Genomic DNA, 21,172 nt, shown 5'->3' on the forward strand with positions numbered 1-21,172 from the left:
TATATAATTAATTTATTTCAACTGAATATAATATAAATGATACTGTAATTAATTAGTAACTATGGGCCTACGATTTCAATTGAATATAGTAATAGTGAATCATAGAGTTGTGGGCTTGAGATTGTTGGGCTCCGTCAAAAGTCCACAACAAAACGTGGACACTACGCTATTACCAACACACGCGTGTATCCAAAATGCTTAGACTTTAAAACTCTATTTTTTAGCCTAATTACGTTTTCTAAAAGAAACCGGCGCGTGAAACAAAGGATGTAATGTTTTGTATTGGTTTGTTTTGTTTTAATTTTGAATCCACTTTTAGTTATTATATAGACGTGTATCTTGTAGTTGTACATAATTTCTTGCAATAACTGGATTCTTGTTATTTAGTATTTTTATTCAATAAACATCTAAAGAGACCTGTTTTTTGCTGGTAAAGGAATCTATGATTATGAACTGCGATGCTTCTCTCAAGTACGGAGATAAGAATTTTCAGCAACTCTTAGACACAAGAGATTTAAAGTTAAATAAGAAGACTTTGACAGACTTAGGATCACTTGTTTGGTTGGTGAGCTTGCTAAACATCTAGATAGATTCCATTAAACAAAATTTAAAGCACCTCCTCTATAACCAACATGATTATATTTAGGAGAAGATCCTGAAGAGGAAACCACCATGTGTGGCGAAGAAGGGAGCAAAGACGAGAGACTCCACAGCCATTAGCTTGATCAATATGTTAAGCGATGGTCCTGAAGTATCCTTCAACGGGTCCCCAATTGTGTCGCCTATCACCGCTGCCTTGTGTGGCTCTGACCCTTTTGGTCCTAAGCTCCTCGCGTGCTCTGATGCACCCGCCTGCGCTTATATTTTAGCAATCATTAAATTTCTCTCATTTTTATTTTTTTTCAGGTTTTAATTCACTCATCTCTCAAAAGGCTTACTTACCTCAATGTACTTCTTGGCATTGTCCCAGGCTCCACCAGTGTTTGATGCAAATATCGCAATCTGTTCAAATACTCCCAACATCTCAATAATATGTAAAAGCAAAGAGAAGAAAACCGGAACCTCGCAAGTTTACTGGTTCATTACCTGAACTCCGGAGATAAGGGAGCCAGCGAGGACACCAGAGAGGGTCTCAACGCCGAAAAAGAAACCGACAATCAGAGGCGTTAGCATGACGAGGCAACCGGGAGGAATCATTTCCTTGATGGAAGCATCGGTTGAGATCTTAACGCAGGTTGCATAGTCAGGTTTTGCAGTACCTTCCATGAGCCCCGGGATGGTGTTGAACTGTCTTCTCACTTCTTCAACCATCTTAAGAGCTGCACTTCCCACGCTCTTCATCGTCATTGCAGAGAACCAATAAGGAAGCATTGCTCCAACAAGAAGCCCAATCACGACCTTTGGAGTCAACACATCCACTGTTTGTATTCCTGCTCGGCTCACAAATGCACCAAACAGAGCCAATGACACTAAAGCAGCTGAACCGATCGCAAATCCCTGTCATAACAAGTCACACAAGTTTGAGCTCTGTGGCTATATACATTGTATTAACACTGAGAAGGAGGAGGTACTGTTATGATATACCTTTCCGATAGCAGCAGTGGTGTTTCCAGCCNAATATCGCAATCTGTTCAAATACTCCCAACATCTCAATAATATGTAAAAGCAAAGAGAAGAAAACCGGAACCTCGCAAGTTTACTGGTTCATTACCTGAACTCCGGAGATAAGGGAGCCAGCGAGGACACCAGAGAGGGTCTCAACGCCGAAAAAGAAACCGACAATCAGAGGCGTTAGCATGACGAGGCAACCGGGAGGAATCATTTCCTTGATGGAAGCATCGGTTGAGATCTTAACGCAGGTTGCATAGTCAGGTTTTGCAGTACCTTCCATGAGCCCCGGGATGGTGTTGAACTGTCTTCTCACTTCTTCAACCATCTTAAGAGCTGCACTTCCCACGCTCTTCATCGTCATTGCAGAGAACCAATAAGGAAGCATTGCTCCAACAAGAAGCCCAATCACGACCTTTGGAGTCAACACATCCACTGTTTGTATTCCTGCTCGGCTCACAAATGCACCAAACAGAGCCAATGACACTAAAGCAGCTGAACCGATCGCAAATCCCTGTCATAACAAGTCACACAAGTTTGAGCTCTGTGGCTATATACATTGTATTAACACTGAGAAGGAGGAGGTACTGTTATGATATACCTTTCCGATAGCAGCAGTGGTGTTTCCAGCCGCATCAAGAGCGTCAGTTCTTTCTCGGATGCGGTGGCTCATCCCAGCCATCTCGGCAATACCACCAGCGTTGTCACTGATTGGACCATAAGCATCAATTGCCAAACCAGTTGCAATGGTACTGAGCATCCCTAGAGCAGCTACAGCTACACCGTACATTGCAGCAAAGCTGAAGCTAACAAATATACTGACAGCAATCGCAAAGATTGGAATTATGACGGATTTGTATCCAAGAGCAAGCCCAAATATCACGTTGGTGGCTGCTCCGGTTCTGCATGAATCTGCCACGTCTTGCACAGGGCTTCAAAGCACATAGAGACGTTAACTTGTCATCAAGAAAGAAACTGGCAATAAAAAAGAGTCAAAGTAGTTTCTTTACCTGTATGCATTGCTCGTGTAGTATTCAGTAACAAACCCGATAATGAGTCCAGCCCAAAGACCAACAGCAACACATAGAAATAGCTCCCTGCAATAATCAAAGTACTTAAAACTTGAAAAACGTTCACATACAAGCAAATGCAACTAGTCGAGAATCTTACCAGTTTTTCACAACTTTCTGTGTACCAAAGTTGAAGATGGTAAAAGAAGATGGTAACCCAATCCAGGACACTAGAGCGATCCCAACAGTCATGATAACCGTAGAAATGATAAGCTGGTTTTTCAAAGCCGGTTCAATCTCCTTGACTGCCTTAATCTCAGAGATATCGGTGGCAAAGAGGGTAGTGATCAAACAAACCAAGATTCCCATTGAACTGATGAGCAATGGGAACAACATGGCAGTAAAATCATGGTTGTTTCCAAAAGACGAGATAGAAGCAACAACAAGTGCAGCACAGGATGATTCAGCGTAAGATCCAAAGAGATCAGAGCCCATCCCAGCAATGTCACCAACATTGTCACCCACATTATCAGCAATCACCTGTGAAGCATAACAACTTAGTTAACCTCCTGAAAAGAGTCTCACCCCCATGAAGTTTGATAAAGAGGAATTGGCTTACAGCTGGGTTTCTAGGATCGTCTTCTGGAATATTCCTTTCTACTTTGCCCACAAGGTCAGCACCAACATCAGCGGCCTTAGTGTAGATTCCACCACCAACTCTACCAAAGAGGGCCATGGAAGAACCACCAAGGCCATAACCAGTGATAGACTCAAAAAGGCCTTCCCAGTCATCACCGTAGTAAATCTTGAAGAGATTGATAGTAATGTAAAGCACCAAGAGACCGTTTGCAGCGAGAAGGAAACCCATCACAGCACCAGACCTGAATGCAACGATGAAGGCCTTTCCTACACCTCTCCTTGCCTCCAAAGTGGTTCTAGCATTGGCATAAGTGGCAATCTTCATCCCGAGAAAACCAGAGAGGACTGATGTCACTGCGCCGAGGACGAAGGAGATGGTGCTGAAGACAGCAGTTGCAAGAGCAGGCTTGCATGTTCTCGTCTTTTCGTAAGTACAAGGCTGGCTCTTGGTGCTGAATCCCTCGACAGAACCGAGGAAGAGGAAGATAATGGCGGCAAAGAAGACCATGAAGACACCAACATATTTGTACTCGGTGAACAGAAAAGAGGTTGCACCTAAAACACACAAAACATTGGGAAAAGCAAAATGTCAAATGACTCGTTTGATTAACAATTCAAAGCTTGAGACTAACAAATAAATTCAAAACCATCCTCCTTCTCTAAGTAGCAATTTAGATTAACAAAACACGTGGGAGGCACGTGTAACAACACTCGAAGCTATGCAGTATGCACTACCAGACCAAATCCAAAACTAGATATATAGTTTCTTATTACATCTCTGGAACTGGAAAGATCCGAACTTGAAGAGTTAAAAAGACTAAAGTTTGGATTTGTTTCATCTTTCCGAAAGTGACAATTCCAGATTTCGAGAATTTTTTACCAAAGAATTTTATACTTTTTTATCCCACCAACGAAGACAATTTGATCTCTTAAAAAAACAGAGCAGATCTAAAGAAGAGAGAGAACCGTAAAAGATCTAAACATGGATGTCTGACCTTCGGATATAGCGGTCTGTATCTCAGCGCACTTGGCCACGACGCTCTGATCGTTAACACCTTCCTCTTCCTCGATCAAGTAATCCCCGTGTCCATTCGTACCGTCTTCGGTAGAAGAAGGATCGCTACGATCGGCGGTGAGTTTCACGCAAGAGACAACGTACCACTGGAAAAGCGAGAACACGATACCCACGACGGCGCAGACCGGGACCAAAATCTCCGTCCAAAGCTCCGGTAGCAACGCCTTCGCCAACATCGCTCTCCTGAATCCTTACGCAAATCAAACAGAGAGAGAGAGAGAGAGAGAGATTGATATGCTTTGGCGAGAGAGATGAAGAAGGTGAAGTTGGAGAGGAAGTGAAGCAACTCGGTGGCATCGTGTCGGTTTTATAAACAAGTTAGAAGAAGAAGAGTCCTGTCTTGTTTGCTCCCATTGGGATTACCTACGCTTATGTCCACGCTTTCTTACTATACACCGACTTATATGAACCATTCAATTTTAAACCAATGACTTGTAACGTGTTAATTAGTCTTGAAGAATTTATCGCGGTGGATAGGCTTTATTGCCAGGTCACATACACGTGACTCAGACTCAATAATAAATATATTTTTTTAAACCTTTTTGATTTTTCTTCTCATAAAAAAATATAAATATTTGGTCTATTTTGGTTTCAATCCTGCCAATGAGATCTCTATTTGAGGATGGATAGGTTTGCTGATTTTGGAAATCAAAATATGTTCTGTTTAGTATTAGTCAGATAAACTCGGAAAAAAGGAAAACAAATAAACTATTTCCATTTAAATTATAGGAATAATGAGTCAATGTGAATTGCATAAAAGTGGTTAGTCTAGTCATCATCACTATATTCTGTTCTAGAATATATAGAATATGATTAATTCTAAATAGATAAGGAAACACTCTCATCTTTCTTCAACTTACGTGGCTCGACGTTTACATTCATACGATGATAAGGGTCACGCAAAGTAGATTCGAATATATCGAGAAGATTAGGTAAGCTCGCTCCCAATCAGAGCCGATTCTCGAACGGATCAAGACGGTACAGAAGCGGTAGGATCACCATTGGTACGTCTGAATGACTCCACAATTAGACCGCCTACCTTTCGTTGGAGTCAGGAAGACAGCTACCGCCACCGGATGCAGCGAGAGACGGCGAAAGGAAGCAACCGACTAACATACAGAGTGGAAAGAGAAAGAGGGAGATTGGGAATTCTTGAGTTTGGTCATATGGAAACATGTTTTTACGAATGAAACCAGAATTGGAAATATTTGTTAAATGAAGCATTTCGTAATATCAGCTTATCATTTATAGACGTTAACATCGTATTCATATATAGAGAGTTCCTAAAGTTTGACTGTGGTTATAGATTTTTATATTAATATATAAAGAAATTTAATCAGTGGACAAAATCCATTATTCTATAGTAAAAATGTAAATTAATATTTACTATATCTACTTCCACCCAAAACTCTTTCAACGACATTATCTTTGGTCCATATTCTTATGAGCTCTATATAATCTCCAAGCCACATCGATTGTTTGATATTTGCGCCAAAAATCATAGATTCATAATACCACTACGATTATAAAAAAAAGAAATACATCTCAGAATCATATTGTATATAACATCAAAGGAAAATAAAATCAGAATACAAAGGATAATTCAAAACAAACGATAGATTCCTTAAATATCTTAAAATTAAATTAGTAAATAACATACAATAGTTGAGCATACGATGATGATGATGTTCCGTTTAAGTTGGTTGATGATGTAAGTGAAGTGGTAATGACAAAGTGATTTGTTTGGTGGTTAAGCATTTGACAAAGGCTGTCGCAATATCAATAAGTCGAAGAAACAACAACTAATCCTAGTCTTTACAAGATATTATATATTATTGGTAAATCAGATCACCAATGTTTGGTACATTACGAATTAAATACGAGCAGTAATCAATATTAGTAGATAACCCTCTTTTCCCTTTTGATCTAAAGTTTATTATCCATATATCTTTAAATTAAGAAAACTAAAGCTACTATATATATATATATTTATAAAATAGCGTCAGACACAATAATTGGCGTATAAATAAGTAGTGTATACAACTTAAAATTTTGGATTGATTATACTGATCTTTTTTTTTTTTTAATATTTATGTTCATATGTATAACAAATAAAATTCAACTTTGTCGGAAAGAAAAAACAATACTAGGATAGGATCATGAGCATAGAGTTTTAACCAGATCTGTGAACACGGACGGAGACAGATCACGAGTTTGTCAAAGTCAACGGATAGAAACGGTTACAAGAGGATCGAATGAGAGAAAGACACGTCGCAAGAGTAGCTGAATTTAAGCTAGGGGTGATCTCATAATCTTGACCAAACCACCAATGGAAAGCTTAATCAATACAGCATCATCTAATCCGGTGGTGCGTGCGAGTAGTAAATGCGTAATAACTCTGTATTTGGATAAAATAACAAAAACTGGGGGGTGAAGTTTCCAACAAAATCTCTGACCCGATTCAGTTTTTCTATTAATCAATCAAATCGTTCCCATTCTTCCTTTATATCCACCTTTTTTTTTATTTCTATCCTCAACGATCTTCTTCTTCTTCTTCTTCTTCTTCTTCTTCTTTAAATACCTTGAGAAGATAAAAACAAGAAAGCATTATTCACCTTTGCCAAGAACAAAGAAAACAATGGCAAAAGAAAGTGGTTATATTGGATCAATCGATCAAGGAACCACCAGCACCAGATTCATCATTTACGATCATGATGCTCGTGCCGTTGCTTCTCATCAAGTCGAGTTCACTCAGTTCTATCCCGAAGCTGGGTATTAAAACCAATCTCTCTCTCTCTCTCTACCTTCTTCTTCATGTATTCATTGCTTATGGAATGAGACTTATTTCTATTGCATCTTCTTTGATTGGAAATTTTGTTTTCTTTTTTTCTTTGTGCGTATTTCCAAATTATTACATTCTCGGATCTCTGATTGATCTGTCCGTATTTCAGTTTTGGGACTTGTTGTTTTATTTGTCCTCATCTCCAAGATTCATGGATCAGTAGTCTCTAGTCAAAATCAATTTGAATGACTTCTCTTGTTTTGTGGTATCTCTAGTTGTTTTTTCATATTTTCTCGTGTTTTTTTTTTTTGGGGGGGGAACGAAGATGGGTGGAACACGATCCAATGGAGATTCTGGAAAGTGTGAAAGTTTGCATTGCAAAGGCTCTCGACAAAGCCACCGCCGATGGACACAACGTCGACGGTGGCTTGAAGGCCATTGGCCTTACAGATCAGAGAGAGACTACTATCGTTTGGAGCAAATCCACTGGCCTTCCTCTCCACAAAGCTATCGTCTGGATGGATGCTCGCACCAGTTCCATCTGCAGGTTTACATGCCTCTCTTCCTTTTTAACATGGTTTTGCTAAACCGTGTGCTCTGTTTTTTTTTGACGGATTTGGTTTCACAGGAGACTAGAGAAAGAACTCTCGGGAGGAAGATCTCACTTTGTCGAGTCTTGTGGCTTGCCAATAAGCACTTACTTCTCTGCCATGAAGCTGCTTTGGCTCATGGAGAATGTCGATGATGTCAAAGAAGCTATCAAGAAAGGTGATGCCATCTTTGGCACTATCGACACATGGTTGATCTGGAACATGACTGGCGGTGTGAATGGCGGTCTACACGTCACTGATGTCACCAATGCTTCTCGCACCATGCTCATGAACCTCAAAACCTTAAACTGGGACCAGGACACTTTGAAGACTCTTGGCATATCAGCTGAGATCTTGCCTAAGATTGTCAGCAATTCGGAAGTCATTGGAGAAATATGCAAAGGTTGGCCTATCCCCGGTATCAAGATTGCTGGATGTCTTGGGGATCAGCACGCTGCAATGCTGGGACAAGCTTGCAAAAAAGGCGAGGCCAAGAGTACATATGGCACTGGCNACATGCCTCTCTTCCTTTTTAACATGGTTTTGCTAAACCGTGTGCTCTGTTTTTTTTTGACGGATTTGGTTTCACAGGAGACTAGAGAAAGAACTCTCGGGAGGAAGATCTCACTTTGTCGAGTCTTGTGGCTTGCCAATAAGCACTTACTTCTCTGCCATGAAGCTGCTTTGGCTCATGGAGAATGTCGATGATGTCAAAGAAGCTATCAAGAAAGGTGATGCCATCTTTGGCACTATCGACACATGGTTGATCTGGAACATGACTGGCGGTGTGAATGGCGGTCTACACGTCACTGATGTCACCAATGCTTCTCGCACCATGCTCATGAACCTCAAAACCTTAAACTGGGACCAGGACACTTTGAAGACTCTTGGCATATCAGCTGAGATCTTGCCTAAGATTGTCAGCAATTCGGAAGTCATTGGAGAAATATGCAAAGGTTGGCCTATCCCCGGTATCAAGATTGCTGGATGTCTTGGGGATCAGCACGCTGCAATGCTGGGACAAGCTTGCAAAAAAGGCGAGGCCAAGAGTACATATGGCACTGGCGCTTTCATTCTTCTCAACACTGGAGAAGTGCCTATCAAATCAGGTCATGGACTTCTGACCACGCTGGCCTACAAGCTCGGGCCTCAAGCACAGACAAACTATGCACTGGAGGGTTCGATTGCCATAGCAGGAGCTGCTGTTCAGTGGCTAAGAGACAGCCTTGGTATAATAAAGAGCGCCTCTGAAATCGAAGATTTGGCGGCAAAGGTAGATTCTACAGGAGGCGTGTACTTTGTGCCAGCGTTCAACGGTTTGTTTGCTCCTTGGTGGAGAGAAGACGCCCGTGGTGTATGCATTGGAATCACGAGGTTCACCAACAAGTCTCACATTGCTCGGGCTGTTCTAGAGAGCATGTGTTTCCAAGTGAAAGACGTTCTCGACTCCATGAACAAAGATGCAGGTGAAAAGGGTTCCCTGGATAACGACAAAGGGGAGTTCTTGCTCAGAGTTGATGGTGGTGCCACAGCTAACAACCTTCTGATGCAGATTCAGGTATGATCGTCTATCTCTCTTCTCTTTTCTGCTCGTATGAATCTGACGATTATGACGATTAAACTCATTCTCTTATCTCTCCTTTCGAACTGGTTGTAGGCTGATTTGATGGGAACCCCGGTGGTGAGGCCTGTGGACATAGAGACAACAGCACTAGGAGCAGCATACGCAGCTGGGCTGGCTGTGGGATTCTGGAAGGAAGAAGACATATTCGAGTCAGGAGAGAAGGCCAAGAACTCCAAAGTGTTCAGACCGGCTATGGAAGAAGGAACCAGGAAGAAGAAAGTGGAGTCTTGGTGCAAAGCGGTGACAAGAACATTTGATCTTGCTGATCTCTCTATCTAAAACTTGAATCATTTGATATCTTTGTTTCATTATCACAGTTGGGATCTCTCCGTCTTACCACAGTCACATTATGTTTAACGTCTTATATTCCTATATATGTTGGTAAAACCATCTTTGAATGATTGAAAGTGAGATTGCATCAGCATCAGAATAGGACATGAGAGGTCCTTTTGGTTTTGGATACTCAATAACTTTATTATCTAACTGAGGCATGAACACTTTTCCACTCGTGAGATCTGGTGGAACAACGACTCCGATATCCAAAATTTTAGTCTGTCACATTCTCTTCTCACCCAAAGGATAAACAACCAAGAATGTATCGAGTATTGTGACTCATTCAATCTGTCAGATACATATATAAGAAGTTGGTTCCTCTCTGATTGTTTCGTGCGTGATGAACAGAAAACCACAAAGAGTATAACTGATGAAGAGATTGAGCGGTTAAAAGACTCTGCTATTGCCTCGCTGTTAGTCAATGCTTGATTAAGCTCAGCAATTGCGCCTTCGTTTCGAAGATTCATCATGGGAGGGTCAAGTCCTAGTTGTCCAGACATATGAACAACACTCTTGTGCAAAGTGGCCTGAAGTAGATGATATTGAAGTAACTGAGTTTGCTAATCAATTTGAAGCTTATTTAGAAATCAATGAGAAGAAATTATTCACCTGACTGTAAGTTCCAATGCAGCTAGGTGTCCAGCAAGATATACTTTGGACATGGAGAACTCTGTTGCTTTCGTCACTCGCAACTAAAACCTCAACATAAGCTTTTCCAAGGCCCGCTTTTACCAAAGGAAGTTCTATTGTACTACGTGAAGGAACACCGAAAGGGCACTTATCTTGTGTGAGAAATTTCACATGTCTCATTCGCCACAGCAAATCCACTCAAGTTAGAGATATAAAGATGAATGTACAATACACTCTGCCAGTTAAACCCAAACATTACTCCCATATTTCTAAGTGGAGATGCATTCAGAAGCTTTAGAACCAATGTAACACAAATAGATATATGAAGCCATACATTTTTTCTTTTTGAGAAAAAAAAAAAAAGATATATGAAGCCATAAAAGAGAACTGTGGCATACTCTTTTAACTTCAAAATATATGGTTCCATGAAGGCTAAGTCTTTCCCTAGATGCTTTGAGGGATCTAACCCTATTGCCGCGACCTGTTAACGTGAAGCAAACCATAATTATAAGAAGATGTTGAGGTTAATAGTAGCGGGAAAATATAACAACAACCCTTAATACCTTGACTAAGATACCTTTAATCCCATTTGCTATCTGCAAGTAAACAAGAAACGAGTTAAATAAAACATATCTGAACGGAAAAAAAAAAAAAAAAGAAGGGATTGAAATAGGCTTGAATGTTCTCTTTTTCTGAAACAGTTTACCATTTCATGAAGAAGCAATGTCTGATCTTGTTTCCACAAAAATGCCAAAAGAAACAAGGCCCAACCTTGAACAAAAAACTCTCCACCGGGCAGCCGTTGATAGTCTGATGCAATCGCACTAGAGGATACAGCAGTGATGGAAGGGTATCTGTCTCTTCAATTTCACTTAACAACACAAACATATCTTCCACTTCATCATCTGGATTCATTTGGTAGCTAAGTTTCTGATGCCTGCAAATAAAACTCCTCAGAAAATTATTCATTAAATCAAAGCCTTGGGAAACTCAAGCAGAAAGCCTAACGCTTCTCACCTTGGAGGTCCACGGATTCTTCTTCTGAACAATAATGGCACATTCATACATTCTGCATAGCCCACTATATTATCTGGTGGCCTACCTGAAGAAGGTGCAAAACAAAAAAACAGAACTTAGGATTCCAACAATATCATAAAATCCTATATAAATCATTCTTACTCTCAAAATATCTAACCTGATTCTTCTAAAGAAGAACAACCCAGATTTACAAATCATGAAAACATTGACCAGATTCACAGAAACACCAATGAGGATAGATAAAAAAAAAAGGTCCAATCTTTCAGAAACAGAGAATCTTACAGTTTGATACATACATATAGCTGTCCAATTCATCGACCGAATCATCAACCGGCAACAAAATTAGCCAATGCCACGATCTGTGGAAATACAAATCGGCAAATAGCTAAAAAAAAAGAAAAAAGATATCGAACTTTTGAGAGACTACTGAATAGGGGAGAGAAGGGCCTAAATCTATATCCACAAATTTACAGTTAAAAAACACTGAGACTACGTTTAAGCCGTCAAAACTCCTAAGAGTTTATATATTACTTGTACCAGTAGAAACACCAAACATGACACTACTGAGTTCAAGCTAACACACACATATCGACCACAGACAGAAAAAAAAAAAAAAAAAAAAAAAANAAAAAAGACACAGATAATACCTTTCTCTTCACATGGTTAATGGTTTCTTTGTCCCTTATCAAAACTACTCTGAACCAGGTCGCCAGTGGAACCAACCACCTCTATCTCGAACAGAATTAGGGTTTTTCTACGCTTCCCAGGGAATCAAAACGACAAATTCCATGATGCCACACTTCGAATTTCTCGATTTCTTTACACATGAGACCAAACGCTCGCCGACGACGACACTGGGATTCGAAAAGAATCCCAATTTTTGAACTGTTCAATTCAATCAAACAATGCTCTGCTAATCAAAACTCCTGAATTTTAATAATAAAGTCTTAAACACACAAAAAAAAAAAAAAAAAAANAAAGAATCGTGTGTTCCCTCGTTGTTTAATTAGTTCAACTAATAATGGGCCTCCTTAGGCCTTGCTTCTTATTAAACATATGGGCTCTTAACGAGTCCTCCATTGGTCTCTACGTTGTTGACTTTCTTTTTTTGTCAACGTGGGGATCAACTTTGTCCTACTTTTTTACTTTGTTAGATGATGATATTATAATGTATTTAAAAAATATATATATTTATACAAGTTTTTTTTTTATAATCCTTTCAAGTTATTTCGGTTACTAGTACAAAAATTTAATATCTGATAGCTTCATCATCGTTAGGGTGTTAAATAATTGAGTGGGATACCTTTCGTTAAAAAACTTCCAAGCAATTAATATGAGTTTTTTTTCTTCTTACTTTTCTATCAGTTCTCACTGAAACAACGGAGATTCTAAGTAAAAAGTGGACAAATGAGAGAGTTGTAAATATTTTATTCAAGCCACAAAAAAAAAAAAAAAAAAAAAAAAAAAAAAAAAANAGAGAAGGTTTCAATGGAAACACAACAAAAAAGTTCAAAGAGTCAATTGGAAGCAAAGCTAAAGAACGAAGAAAAAATCTTCGCTTTTTTGCCCTACTTCCTTCACGCAACCTCTAATTAAGGCCATTGTTTTTTTTTTTTTTTTTTCAAATCGCTTTTGTATAATAGTATTGAACATATGTAATTAAGTACATAACATACCCATTTTCTTTGTCCTAATATGGTGTAATCTCATCTTATACGTTTCAATAACAATATAATATGAAGGTAAGAATGAACAAGTAAACTTAAGTCACAATCTCTAACAAAACAGCAACAACATCAACTTTATCGCTTTGTATGTATACTCAACGACGTACGGGGCTATATATATATATATATTTATATCTAAATAATTCATTATATTTTGTTTTTCACTTTTTCAAAATTTGAACCTCCATAAATTTTGTAGGGGGACGTTCTGATGCACTTCTCGTCACTGCATTTATTTCTGTAGGGGGATTCAAAATTCGAAAAATATTATCATTTCATGGACCGAGTGGTAATTATATGCTTATTAACAATCTTTGTTCTTGTGTTTTTTTTATATATAATTTTTTGTATTACATATCAATGCGTCAACCACGACTAGGTTATAGTTTACGAAAACAAGATATATTTAACGTTAGTGTACAAGAATATATAATGTGGAATATTAGACAAGTGGAATGCTTTGAAAAAACAGTAATTAAGTTGCTTGCTGAGTCAACAAAGAACCGACTAAAATGTTTGATTATCACATACTATTCTTCTGTGATGTTCCCAGGTACTAAATTGGCAATACTTCTAATAATGTATAGCCTAGGCGTTGACTTTGAAATTTATAATCATCCCAAATAAAGTTTAAATCCGTGTATCGAACAAACAAATTAGTGAATTATTAGCAACTAAACAATTTATTTGTTTTTTTAGTCAACGTATGAACTAAAAGTTCTAGACGTGCAAAGTCAAACATCTTAGCAACTTTTGTTAATGACTAGTAACATTTAATATGTTGGCAAAAAATGTCAATAAAAAAAAGACACACACAAGAGGGTCTTCTTTAAATAATTGCGTAGTAGGCAGACGAATGTCTTTTAGACAAAAACAAAAAACGAAGCAAGTTTCTCTTTTCTTCTTCTTCTTTTAAAGGTTTCATTCAAGTACACACATCTCTTTTCGTGTCATCTCTCACAACCACCATGAGCAGCCAGCAGCACCATCAGCCGCCGAGCTACGCCACCGACCCAAACACGATGTTCGTTCAAGCAGATCCCTCCAATTTCCGCAACATCGTCCAGAAACTCACGGGAGCACCACCGGATCTCTCCTCCTCTTCTTCTTCCGCTGCACAACAGAAGCTTCCATTAACCCCGAAAAAGCCAGCGTTCAAGCTTCACGAACGACGTCAATCATCCAAGAAAATGGAGCTGATGGTAAACAACATCACAGACCCGAACGACCCTTTCAGCCATTTCCACCGAGGGTTCCTCGTGTCTCCGGTCTCTCACCTCGACCCATTCTGGGCGCGCGTGAGTCCACATTCAGCGCGTGAAGAGCAACACCACGCGGCACCGGAACAGGAAGAGCAAAAAGCCATAGCCGAGAAAGGGTTCTACTTCCTTCCGAGCCCGAGAAGCGGCGCCGAGCCAGCACCGGAGCTTTTGCCACTGTTTCCTCTTCGTTCTCCTAACGGTACTAATCATCGGATTGAAGATAATTATCGCAATTCTTAACTTATTAGAAGACCTCTCTCTCTCTCTCTCCCTAATCGTCGTAATTTTGAGTTTTAGGCTATTAATTAATCTTAAGTTGGTGACACGTGATATTATTATTATTATTACTGCTATTGCTTTTTACTATTTTTGTTAGGGCTAATATCTGTTTTCATTTAACCTTAGGCTTTTTCTTTCTTTTTTTTCCTAGCAAAGGTCAACTATTTCGGCGCGTGTAGTCCATCCACTACCTTTTAGACTATAAAAATCTTATTTTCATACGCGGCAATTTTACTTACATTAAGTCTAAGGAAGACATCATTTCACGACAATGGTATTATTGTCTTTTATATTTTTTTGAACTACGTGAGGGTGAGATCCAAAAACGCACGCTATGTACTACTAGTCTCGAATTTTAAAATTATGTATAACAAAAAAAAAAAAAAAAAGAGGATACTTTAAGATTCACTGTTCTAAATTTCATACATTATATTTGACAAGTCTACTATATATCAAACGTAATCTTGTATCTTAAATTTTCCTTCCAAATACGATCAAGTTGATGATGTATGAGGAGGTGAATGAATAATGAATAGATAGGCTATACATTACAGCAACATAGGCTGACTCATATAATAGATACAAAAAATATGTTGACTTTTGGGTTAAGAAAGAAGCTAAATTCTCTGTGGTGATAGGGTACAGTGTAACAGTGCTCTCCAATTATAAATCTTCTTTTTTTGTGTGTGTGTGTAATAAAGCTGCCAGCCGTTGGATTTAATGACAAAGCTGTGACGCAGAATGAAGCGGCGCCTATGTCCTCTGCAGATTCAACGGCTACGCTTCAATTCTCCTGCTAAACATATAATGCACCTTTTTTTATTTTTCTTTTTATTACGTGTGTGTGTGTATGAAAAGAGATGATAAAATTAAATAGATAGATGTTACTTGTAACAGAGGGTGTCTCTGCATCTATCTTTAAAGTCTGTTGTCAGTCTATCTTCGAACTCTGCCCCTCAGGTGTAATCCATATTTCAAACCCTCTGCTCATATCCTTGCGGTCCATTTGTCCTTCATCATTTACATAACTCTCTCAAGTCCCATCAGAAGCCCATTTATAGATAATTTGGTTCTATTTGGGCCTCACGTACAATCTTTTTTTTTTTTAATAGGGCTATCCTATGGAAAACCCATCATTAAAGTTCTTCAATCAATACCACCACCAAATTAAAGTTCCTTTGAATTAAATTTCATAAAAGGTTTATGTAGTAGATCTCGAAAGCTTTTATTTGTTTGTATCATTAGGTATACAAAAATAATTAGTTAACGTCACACTCTGAACGAATAAATACCATATTTAATTATTAACACTAATATATAATATCACAACTAAACTTCTTCTTTCTTTCGTTATCACGAAAAGATTTATACATTAACACACGAGAAAATTGAATGGATTTGTTGGGATTTAGTTAGGTCCAAACTCCAAAAGATTGGAAAGCTTTTTTGGTTTTCATATTAGACTTGCAAGAAGCAGCCAGCTTGAACGTGACCAACATGTGTTTCCAATTGTACCCACCGAGAGCTACTTAAATCACAGATATACCCTACGGTGGCTTCACCGTATCCAGCCTTGCCGCTGCCGATCACAACCAGCTTCCCCGGCCTCACCGCCACGTAAGTCACATTGTGCACATCAGCAGGGATCTGGCCCACTTTATGCCACGTGCCGTTCATAAACACCATCACGTCGCCGCGCCAGCACGCGTACAAATCCCCGTTTTCTCCGGCGGCGCAGATCGGCGGGCTAACGGCGTCGTCGAGGAAGCCATCCTCCGTAAGTGGACCCCACTGCCACGTAGACACATCGAACGATTCTGATGTTACCGAACTGCCCTTGTTCCTCGGTGGCATATCCGCTGATGACGTGGAATATGCCAGCGTGGAAAATAGCTTTGCACTCGTCTCGTTCGCGCGCCATATCCGGCAAGAACGTCCACTTGTCTTCTGCCACGTCGTACACAATTGCTGACGTCAGTGCAGATTTCTCTTCGTCGTGTCCACCCGCGACCAACACCGTCCGATCAGAATCGGAAGCGCATCCGAAGAAGGATCGTCTTACACCTGGCATGGTCGCCCCCACGCGCCATTTGGAGGTGAGGAAACTGAAGACGAAGACCGAATCAGAAGCCTGCCACGTGACCGGGTTAAGCCCACCCAAGACGATTAGATCCGACCCGACAGAAACCAAACTGCAGAACAGAGGAAGTCCGTTGGATTGACCCCCAGGGAGCGGTGGAAGCAACGTCCAAAGACCCGACCCGGATTCGAGAACGGCGATCCGGTATTCAGGGGAAGCGTGAATCTTTAAAGATCCAGAGGAGTCTTTGTCGTGACGACGAGCCTCAGCCTGTGAAAGAATAAGAAGCTCTTGGCTATGGCGTGAAGCTTTTCGCTGCTGTAAGAAGTCAGAGAGAGAGACTTCACGGTTCCAGCCTCTGCAAACGGAAGCTATGGTAGGGAACTGCTTGTAGGAGGCGCGTAGGAGACACTCTCTGGCTACGTCGTCGGGAAGATTAGGGATGAGTTCCATCACGAAAGTGTCAAAGATTATTAACTGAAGCTTTTTTTTTTTTTTTTGTGTGTCGAAAAGTGTCAAAGAAAGATTTAGATGAAACAGTTAAATTTAGTGAAAGAGGATTTTTTTGGATAGAGAGAAGGTTGAAGATGAAGATGATGATGATGAATGGGGAAGAGGAGAGTGTGCCGCTTTATAGATAGTTTGAGTTGAGGATAAGTGTCTTTGTTTCTAGAAACTCTTCTTTGATTCATTCATTCATTTCGGTATTTTTCATTTTTTGTTTGCTTCTCATAATAAATAATTCAGGATTTCTTTTTTGTTTGACAAATACACTACTTGGTATATTATTTTTCGTTAAGGTTATTTTATGTATTTTTCTTTTAATGTTTAAATGAAAGATAACGGAATTTGAGTATGGTGCAAAAACGGTTAATGGTTGTGGAGCTTAAAGATAGAGACTTCGATCGAATCAATTGGGACCAACTTGACGGATGTGCTCTTCATCTTTTTCTTTTTTTGTAGATAATATTTTGTTTTGTGATATTCCCTAATTCTAACTGTCAAATTTAGTAATGAAGCTTCCAAATTCCAGCCAACAGCAAAATACATCCAAACATGATAAGGATACACATGGACCATGGATTGGAATGGTAGCAAATATAGCGAATTAGGAAGCCTTTTGGACTTAAACACTGATTTTAGACTCTTTTTTTGGATATGTTGTTTCGACATGTCACTCTTATATATATGTACTGCATGCTATATAGACAGCTGTCTAAGCTAAGTATACACTTACTAATGTACAACAAACAAGAATGAATTCATTTATCGTAAGTATAAGTTAAACTTAAAAACACTTACACATTAAAAGATTGTACTTTCTGAATGTACCTTCTGACACTATCTATATTTTAGATCACACCCTTTCTTTTCTCATATATTAAAATATTAATCGGACCACACTCTTTTGCTTTTACGTCCATGTCCTAATTCTAAACAACATAACTTTATGGCAAACCAACAACAACAGCGAAAATTGTACACTAGGTCATGCATATATATATATATATATATATATATGTATTCTACACATTTATACGATGGCAAAATAAAATGATATTCGTATACAAATACTTNTACACATACATACGATGGCAAAATAAAATGACATTCGTATACGAAAACTTGATGAATAGTTAATATAACAAATATATAGACAATGACTTCAAAACACAGTGAGTGTAGTCGTGTAGAGGGTGGTGAACCAAAAAAATAGTACAACAAGAAGTGTAGTTATTATAAATACATATAAAGAAGGGGGATCACTACTACGAATTTGTTTCCTTCTCACATTATGTGGAACATGATCCAATCACATAACAGCGTTTAGAGATTAATTTCTAAAGTAATAAACTGTAAGATATGAAAGAAATAAATACTAAAATCCAAAATCCAGCTTAAAATTAAGCTAATGTTTTGGAGTCTTTCCTCCCAGATTCCCTTCTAGAATGTATTTTCTCTAACCCTTCTAGAATTTCCTTGTTTATAAAAAAAAATAAAAATCTTGTTTTTCATTTATTTTATTTCGCTTGTTGTCTCCATGTGTGAGTCTATCATTGGTCGGCCATAAACAATTGGTTGTTGAATTGTTTTTTAAACTATTATCGATGATGTTTGATATATGATGGTTTTTAGGTGTTTTTAACCATAATATAAGTTTTATTTATAGAGTATTTTTGATATTTTTAGAGTCTTTTGAATTTTTATAAGATTTTGGCACGGATGGGTCGAAATGGAGCAAGTTGGATCGTTGTGGAGCATTTAACCGGAGGAAATCAATTTGGAGTCTGATTATATGAAGAGCGTCGATCGACACCACATGAGCATCGGTCGACACCCATGTAAGACGAGACAAGTCTTCAAATTTGGAAGTTTTACAAAGTTACCAAACTTTTCCATATTTGCATCATTAGTCTCTCGACGTGTTTTAGGAATATAAATAGGTTTTTTAGGTCATTGGTTAGACCTAAGCTTTATTTTTTTTTCCTGCAACTTTTGAGAGCAAAACCCTGAGAGATTTTTAGAGACCTTTTGGAGAGAATAATCAAGACTCCTTCAGAGCTAAGAGTACACTTACTAATGTACAACAAACAAGAATGAATTCATTTATTGTAAGTATAAGTTAAACTTAAAAACACTTACACATTAAAAGATTGTACTTTCTGAATGTACCTTCTGAGTAGCCCTGGGCAATTAGTGAAAACCGATCAAACCGAACCGATCAAACCAAAACATTCGGTTTTTGGTAGTGAAGGAGAGAAGAGAAGTAAACCGATCGGTGAATTTATTTTAGGATTTTGGAATTCGGTTTTCTCGGTTTGGTATCCGATTACCGATCGATTTATTCGGTTAAGGGGAACATGATATAAATACTTAAAACCCTAGATCTAATGCACTAATGATCGTAGAAGACATCTCGCCTCCTCTCCTTTACATTTGCTTCTTCTCCTTCAAGTAAACAACTTATACATCTTGATCTTCTTAGTTCTTGTTTTTCTCCTCTTACTCTTTTCATACTTATGCTTCTTCTAAATCGAAAGCTTTAATTCATACTCAACAATGGCAGCTATGACCGAGAATCTCCCTCAACTCAATCCGCCTTCGATGAATTTACAATGTGAGGTTCGTGTTTGATTATTGGGTCTCACCTGCCTTTTTCATCTAAATCTTAAACTTCTGATTATATCTACTGATTTACTTGTTTTCTTTCTTGTTTTAGTGAGAATGTGAGAAATAGACTCATCACTTCATCAGCCTCGTTCAAAGCAACCTCAAAGGTGGTATAGGGTGGTCGAAGATGGCTAGTCGGAGATCGCCGTTGATGTCACCGTCACAGCCGCTTGAGCGGCAGCTCATATCTTTTTGACTCAAAACCCTACCATTTGATTGGGTTGGACTATTAGTTGTATATTGGGCTTTAATTGTATTTTGGGCTTTCGATTGTATTTGTAATGGGTTTTTTTAGTGGATTTGAATTTGTAATAGAGTTAATTTTCATTTTTTAATATGTAAACCGAAATAGAAACCGAATAAACCGAAGAAAACAAAATTCGGTTCAATTTCGGAACATAAATTTTAGTCAATAACCGACCCGAACAAACCGACTTCCGAACCGACCCGAACTGAATTTTAATTCGGGTTTATTCGGTGAGATTTTTAGAAAACCAAATTTCTCCAAAACCGAATAACCCAACCCGAATGACCCGGTTAAACCGAACGCCCAGGTCGGGTTTGATTATCTGATTATATGAAGAGCGTCGATCGACACCACATGAGCATCGGTCGACACCCATGCAAGACGAGACAAGTCTTCAAATTTGGAAGTTTTACAAAGTTTCCCAAGTTTTCCATATTTGCATCATTAGTCTCTCGTCGTGTTTTAGGAATATAAATAGGTTTTCTAGGTCATTGTTTAGACCTAAGCTTTATTTTTTTTTCCTGCAACTTTTGAGAGCAAAACCCTGAGAGATTTTTAGAGAGCTTTTGGAGAGAAGAATCAAGACTCCTTCAGAGAAGATTCAGAACTCATTTCCTTCTTCTTTAATCTCTTTCTTAATGCAATTTATTCAGAAGATGCTTTGTGTTTCATTGATTATGTATGAGTAGATTTGCTTGTTAGGTTTAGGGTTTCTCATTAGAGATTTCATGGATTATTAGATCTGTTATTATTTAGGGTTCATTATCTTTCTTGTTTTTCATCATAGGTTGTTATTAATGCTAGATCTTTGATTAGTCATCTGGATTTAGATCTTAGGATTATGAATTGATATAAGAATATAATTGATTTTCCTGATAAAACCTTTGGTGAGCAAAATTACTTCTTGCAAAGAGATTTGATTTAGTAATTTTGTGAACTTATCTAAACTTGATTTTATTGCTGATTTTTAACCTAGAATTTTACAAAGAGATTTGGATTTTCTGGTTTTAAATTTAGATAATATTTGCAGTGAGAACTGATTTATTTTACAATTATGTTTAGAGTTCATTAACGATG

The 21,172-nt window shown here is 38.5% G+C and overlaps 3 protein-coding genes, 1 long non-coding RNA gene and 1 pseudogene across 11 annotated transcripts; 2 read left to right on the forward strand and 3 right to left on the reverse strand.

The window, feature by feature from the left end:
• Window positions 444-4,647, reverse strand: LOC104752473 (pyrophosphate-energized vacuolar membrane proton pump 1). Its single transcript, XM_010474621.2, has 8 exons — window positions 4,253-4,647; window positions 3,238-3,812; window positions 2,779-3,158; window positions 2,619-2,705; window positions 2,210-2,540; window positions 1,712-2,122; window positions 943-1,002; window positions 444-852 (listed from the first exon to the last, which is right to left on the reverse strand). The coding sequence occupies exons 1-8, from the start codon at window positions 4,506-4,508 to the stop codon at window positions 643-645; spliced, it is 2,310 nt and encodes a 769-aa protein (XP_010472923.1). The 5' UTR covers window positions 4,509-4,647; the 3' UTR covers window positions 444-642.
• Window positions 6,694-9,729, forward strand: LOC104752474 (glycerol kinase). 2 transcript variants are annotated; one of them, XM_010474622.2, is made up of 5 exons: window positions 6,703-7,104; window positions 7,440-7,661; window positions 7,743-8,204; window positions 8,758-9,262; window positions 9,362-9,729. In XM_010474622.2, the coding sequence occupies exons 1-5, from the start codon at window positions 6,971-6,973 to the stop codon at window positions 9,605-9,607; spliced, it is 1,569 nt and encodes a 522-aa protein (XP_010472924.1). In that variant the 5' UTR covers window positions 6,703-6,970; the 3' UTR covers window positions 9,608-9,729. The 2 variants fall into 2 exon arrangements, with proteins under 2 accessions (XP_010472925.1, XP_010472924.1); XM_010474623.2 differs by lacking the exon at window positions 7,743-8,204 and having other exon boundaries at window positions 6,694-7,104; window positions 8,296-9,262.
• On the reverse strand, window positions 9,845-12,288 carry LOC104752475. Of its 4 annotated transcripts, XR_002036059.1 has the most exons (8): window positions 11,977-12,288; window positions 11,612-11,688; window positions 11,309-11,393; window positions 10,998-11,228; window positions 10,855-10,887; window positions 10,690-10,772; window positions 10,271-10,526; window positions 9,867-10,188 (listed from the first exon to the last, which is right to left on the reverse strand). It is a non-coding gene; the product is annotated as an uncharacterized LOC104752475 (long non-coding RNA). The 4 variants fall into 4 exon arrangements; XR_761991.1 differs by having other exon boundaries at window positions 10,271-10,772; window positions 11,626-11,688; XR_761989.1 differs by having other exon boundaries at window positions 10,271-10,772.
• LOC104752477 (VQ motif-containing protein 11-like) lies at window positions 13,876-15,600 on the forward strand. 4 transcript variants are annotated; one of them, XM_010474626.1, is made up of 2 exons: window positions 13,876-14,517; window positions 15,299-15,600. In XM_010474626.1, the coding sequence occupies exons 1-2, from the start codon at window positions 14,025-14,027 to the stop codon at window positions 15,316-15,318; spliced, it is 513 nt and encodes a 170-aa protein (XP_010472928.1). In that variant the 5' UTR covers window positions 13,876-14,024; the 3' UTR covers window positions 15,319-15,600. The 4 variants fall into 4 exon arrangements, with proteins under 4 accessions (XP_010472928.1, XP_010472926.1, XP_010472927.1 ...); XM_010474624.1 differs by lacking the exon at window positions 15,299-15,600 and adding an exon at window positions 14,749-15,292; XM_010474625.1 differs by lacking the exon at window positions 15,299-15,600 and adding an exon at window positions 14,754-15,292.
• On the reverse strand, window positions 15,877-17,298 carry LOC104752479 (annotated as a pseudogene).

This window comes from Camelina sativa, chromosome 16 (genome assembly GCF_000633955.1).
Source record: "Camelina sativa cultivar DH55 chromosome 16, Cs, whole genome shotgun sequence".
NCBI classification, from domain to species: domain Eukaryota; kingdom Viridiplantae; phylum Streptophyta; class Magnoliopsida; order Brassicales; family Brassicaceae; genus Camelina; species Camelina sativa.

Coding starts and splice junctions, on each gene's coding strand:
- LOC104752473 (XM_010474621.2), bottom strand. CDS start 4,508: ATGTTGGCGAAGGCGTTGCTACCGGAGCTTTGGACGGAGATTTTGGTC. Junction 2,541..2,618: donor TACACGAGCAATGCATACAG/GTAAAGAAACTA, acceptor TGTGCTTTGAAG/CCCTGTGCAAGACGTGGCAG. Junction 2,123..2,209: donor CCACTGCTGCTATCGGAAAG/GTATATCATAAC, acceptor TTGTTATGACAG/GGATTTGCGATCGGTTCAGC.
- LOC104752474 (XM_010474623.2), top strand. CDS start 6,971: ATGGCAAAAGAAAGTGGTTATATTGGATCAATCGATCAAGGAACCACC. Junction 7,662..8,295: donor CGCACCAGTTCCATCTGCAG/GTTTACATGCCT, acceptor TTGGTTTCACAG/GAGACTAGAGAAAGAACTCT. Junction 9,263..9,361: donor ACCTTCTGATGCAGATTCAG/GTATGATCGTCT, acceptor AACTGGTTGTAG/GCTGATTTGATGGGAACCCC.
- LOC104752477 (XM_010474624.1), top strand. CDS start 14,025: ATGAGCAGCCAGCAGCACCATCAGCCGCCGAGCTACGCCACCGACCCA. Junction 14,518..14,748: donor TCCTCTTCGTTCTCCTAACG/GTACTAATCATC, acceptor TTTTTTTCCTAG/CAAAGGTCAACTATTTCGGC.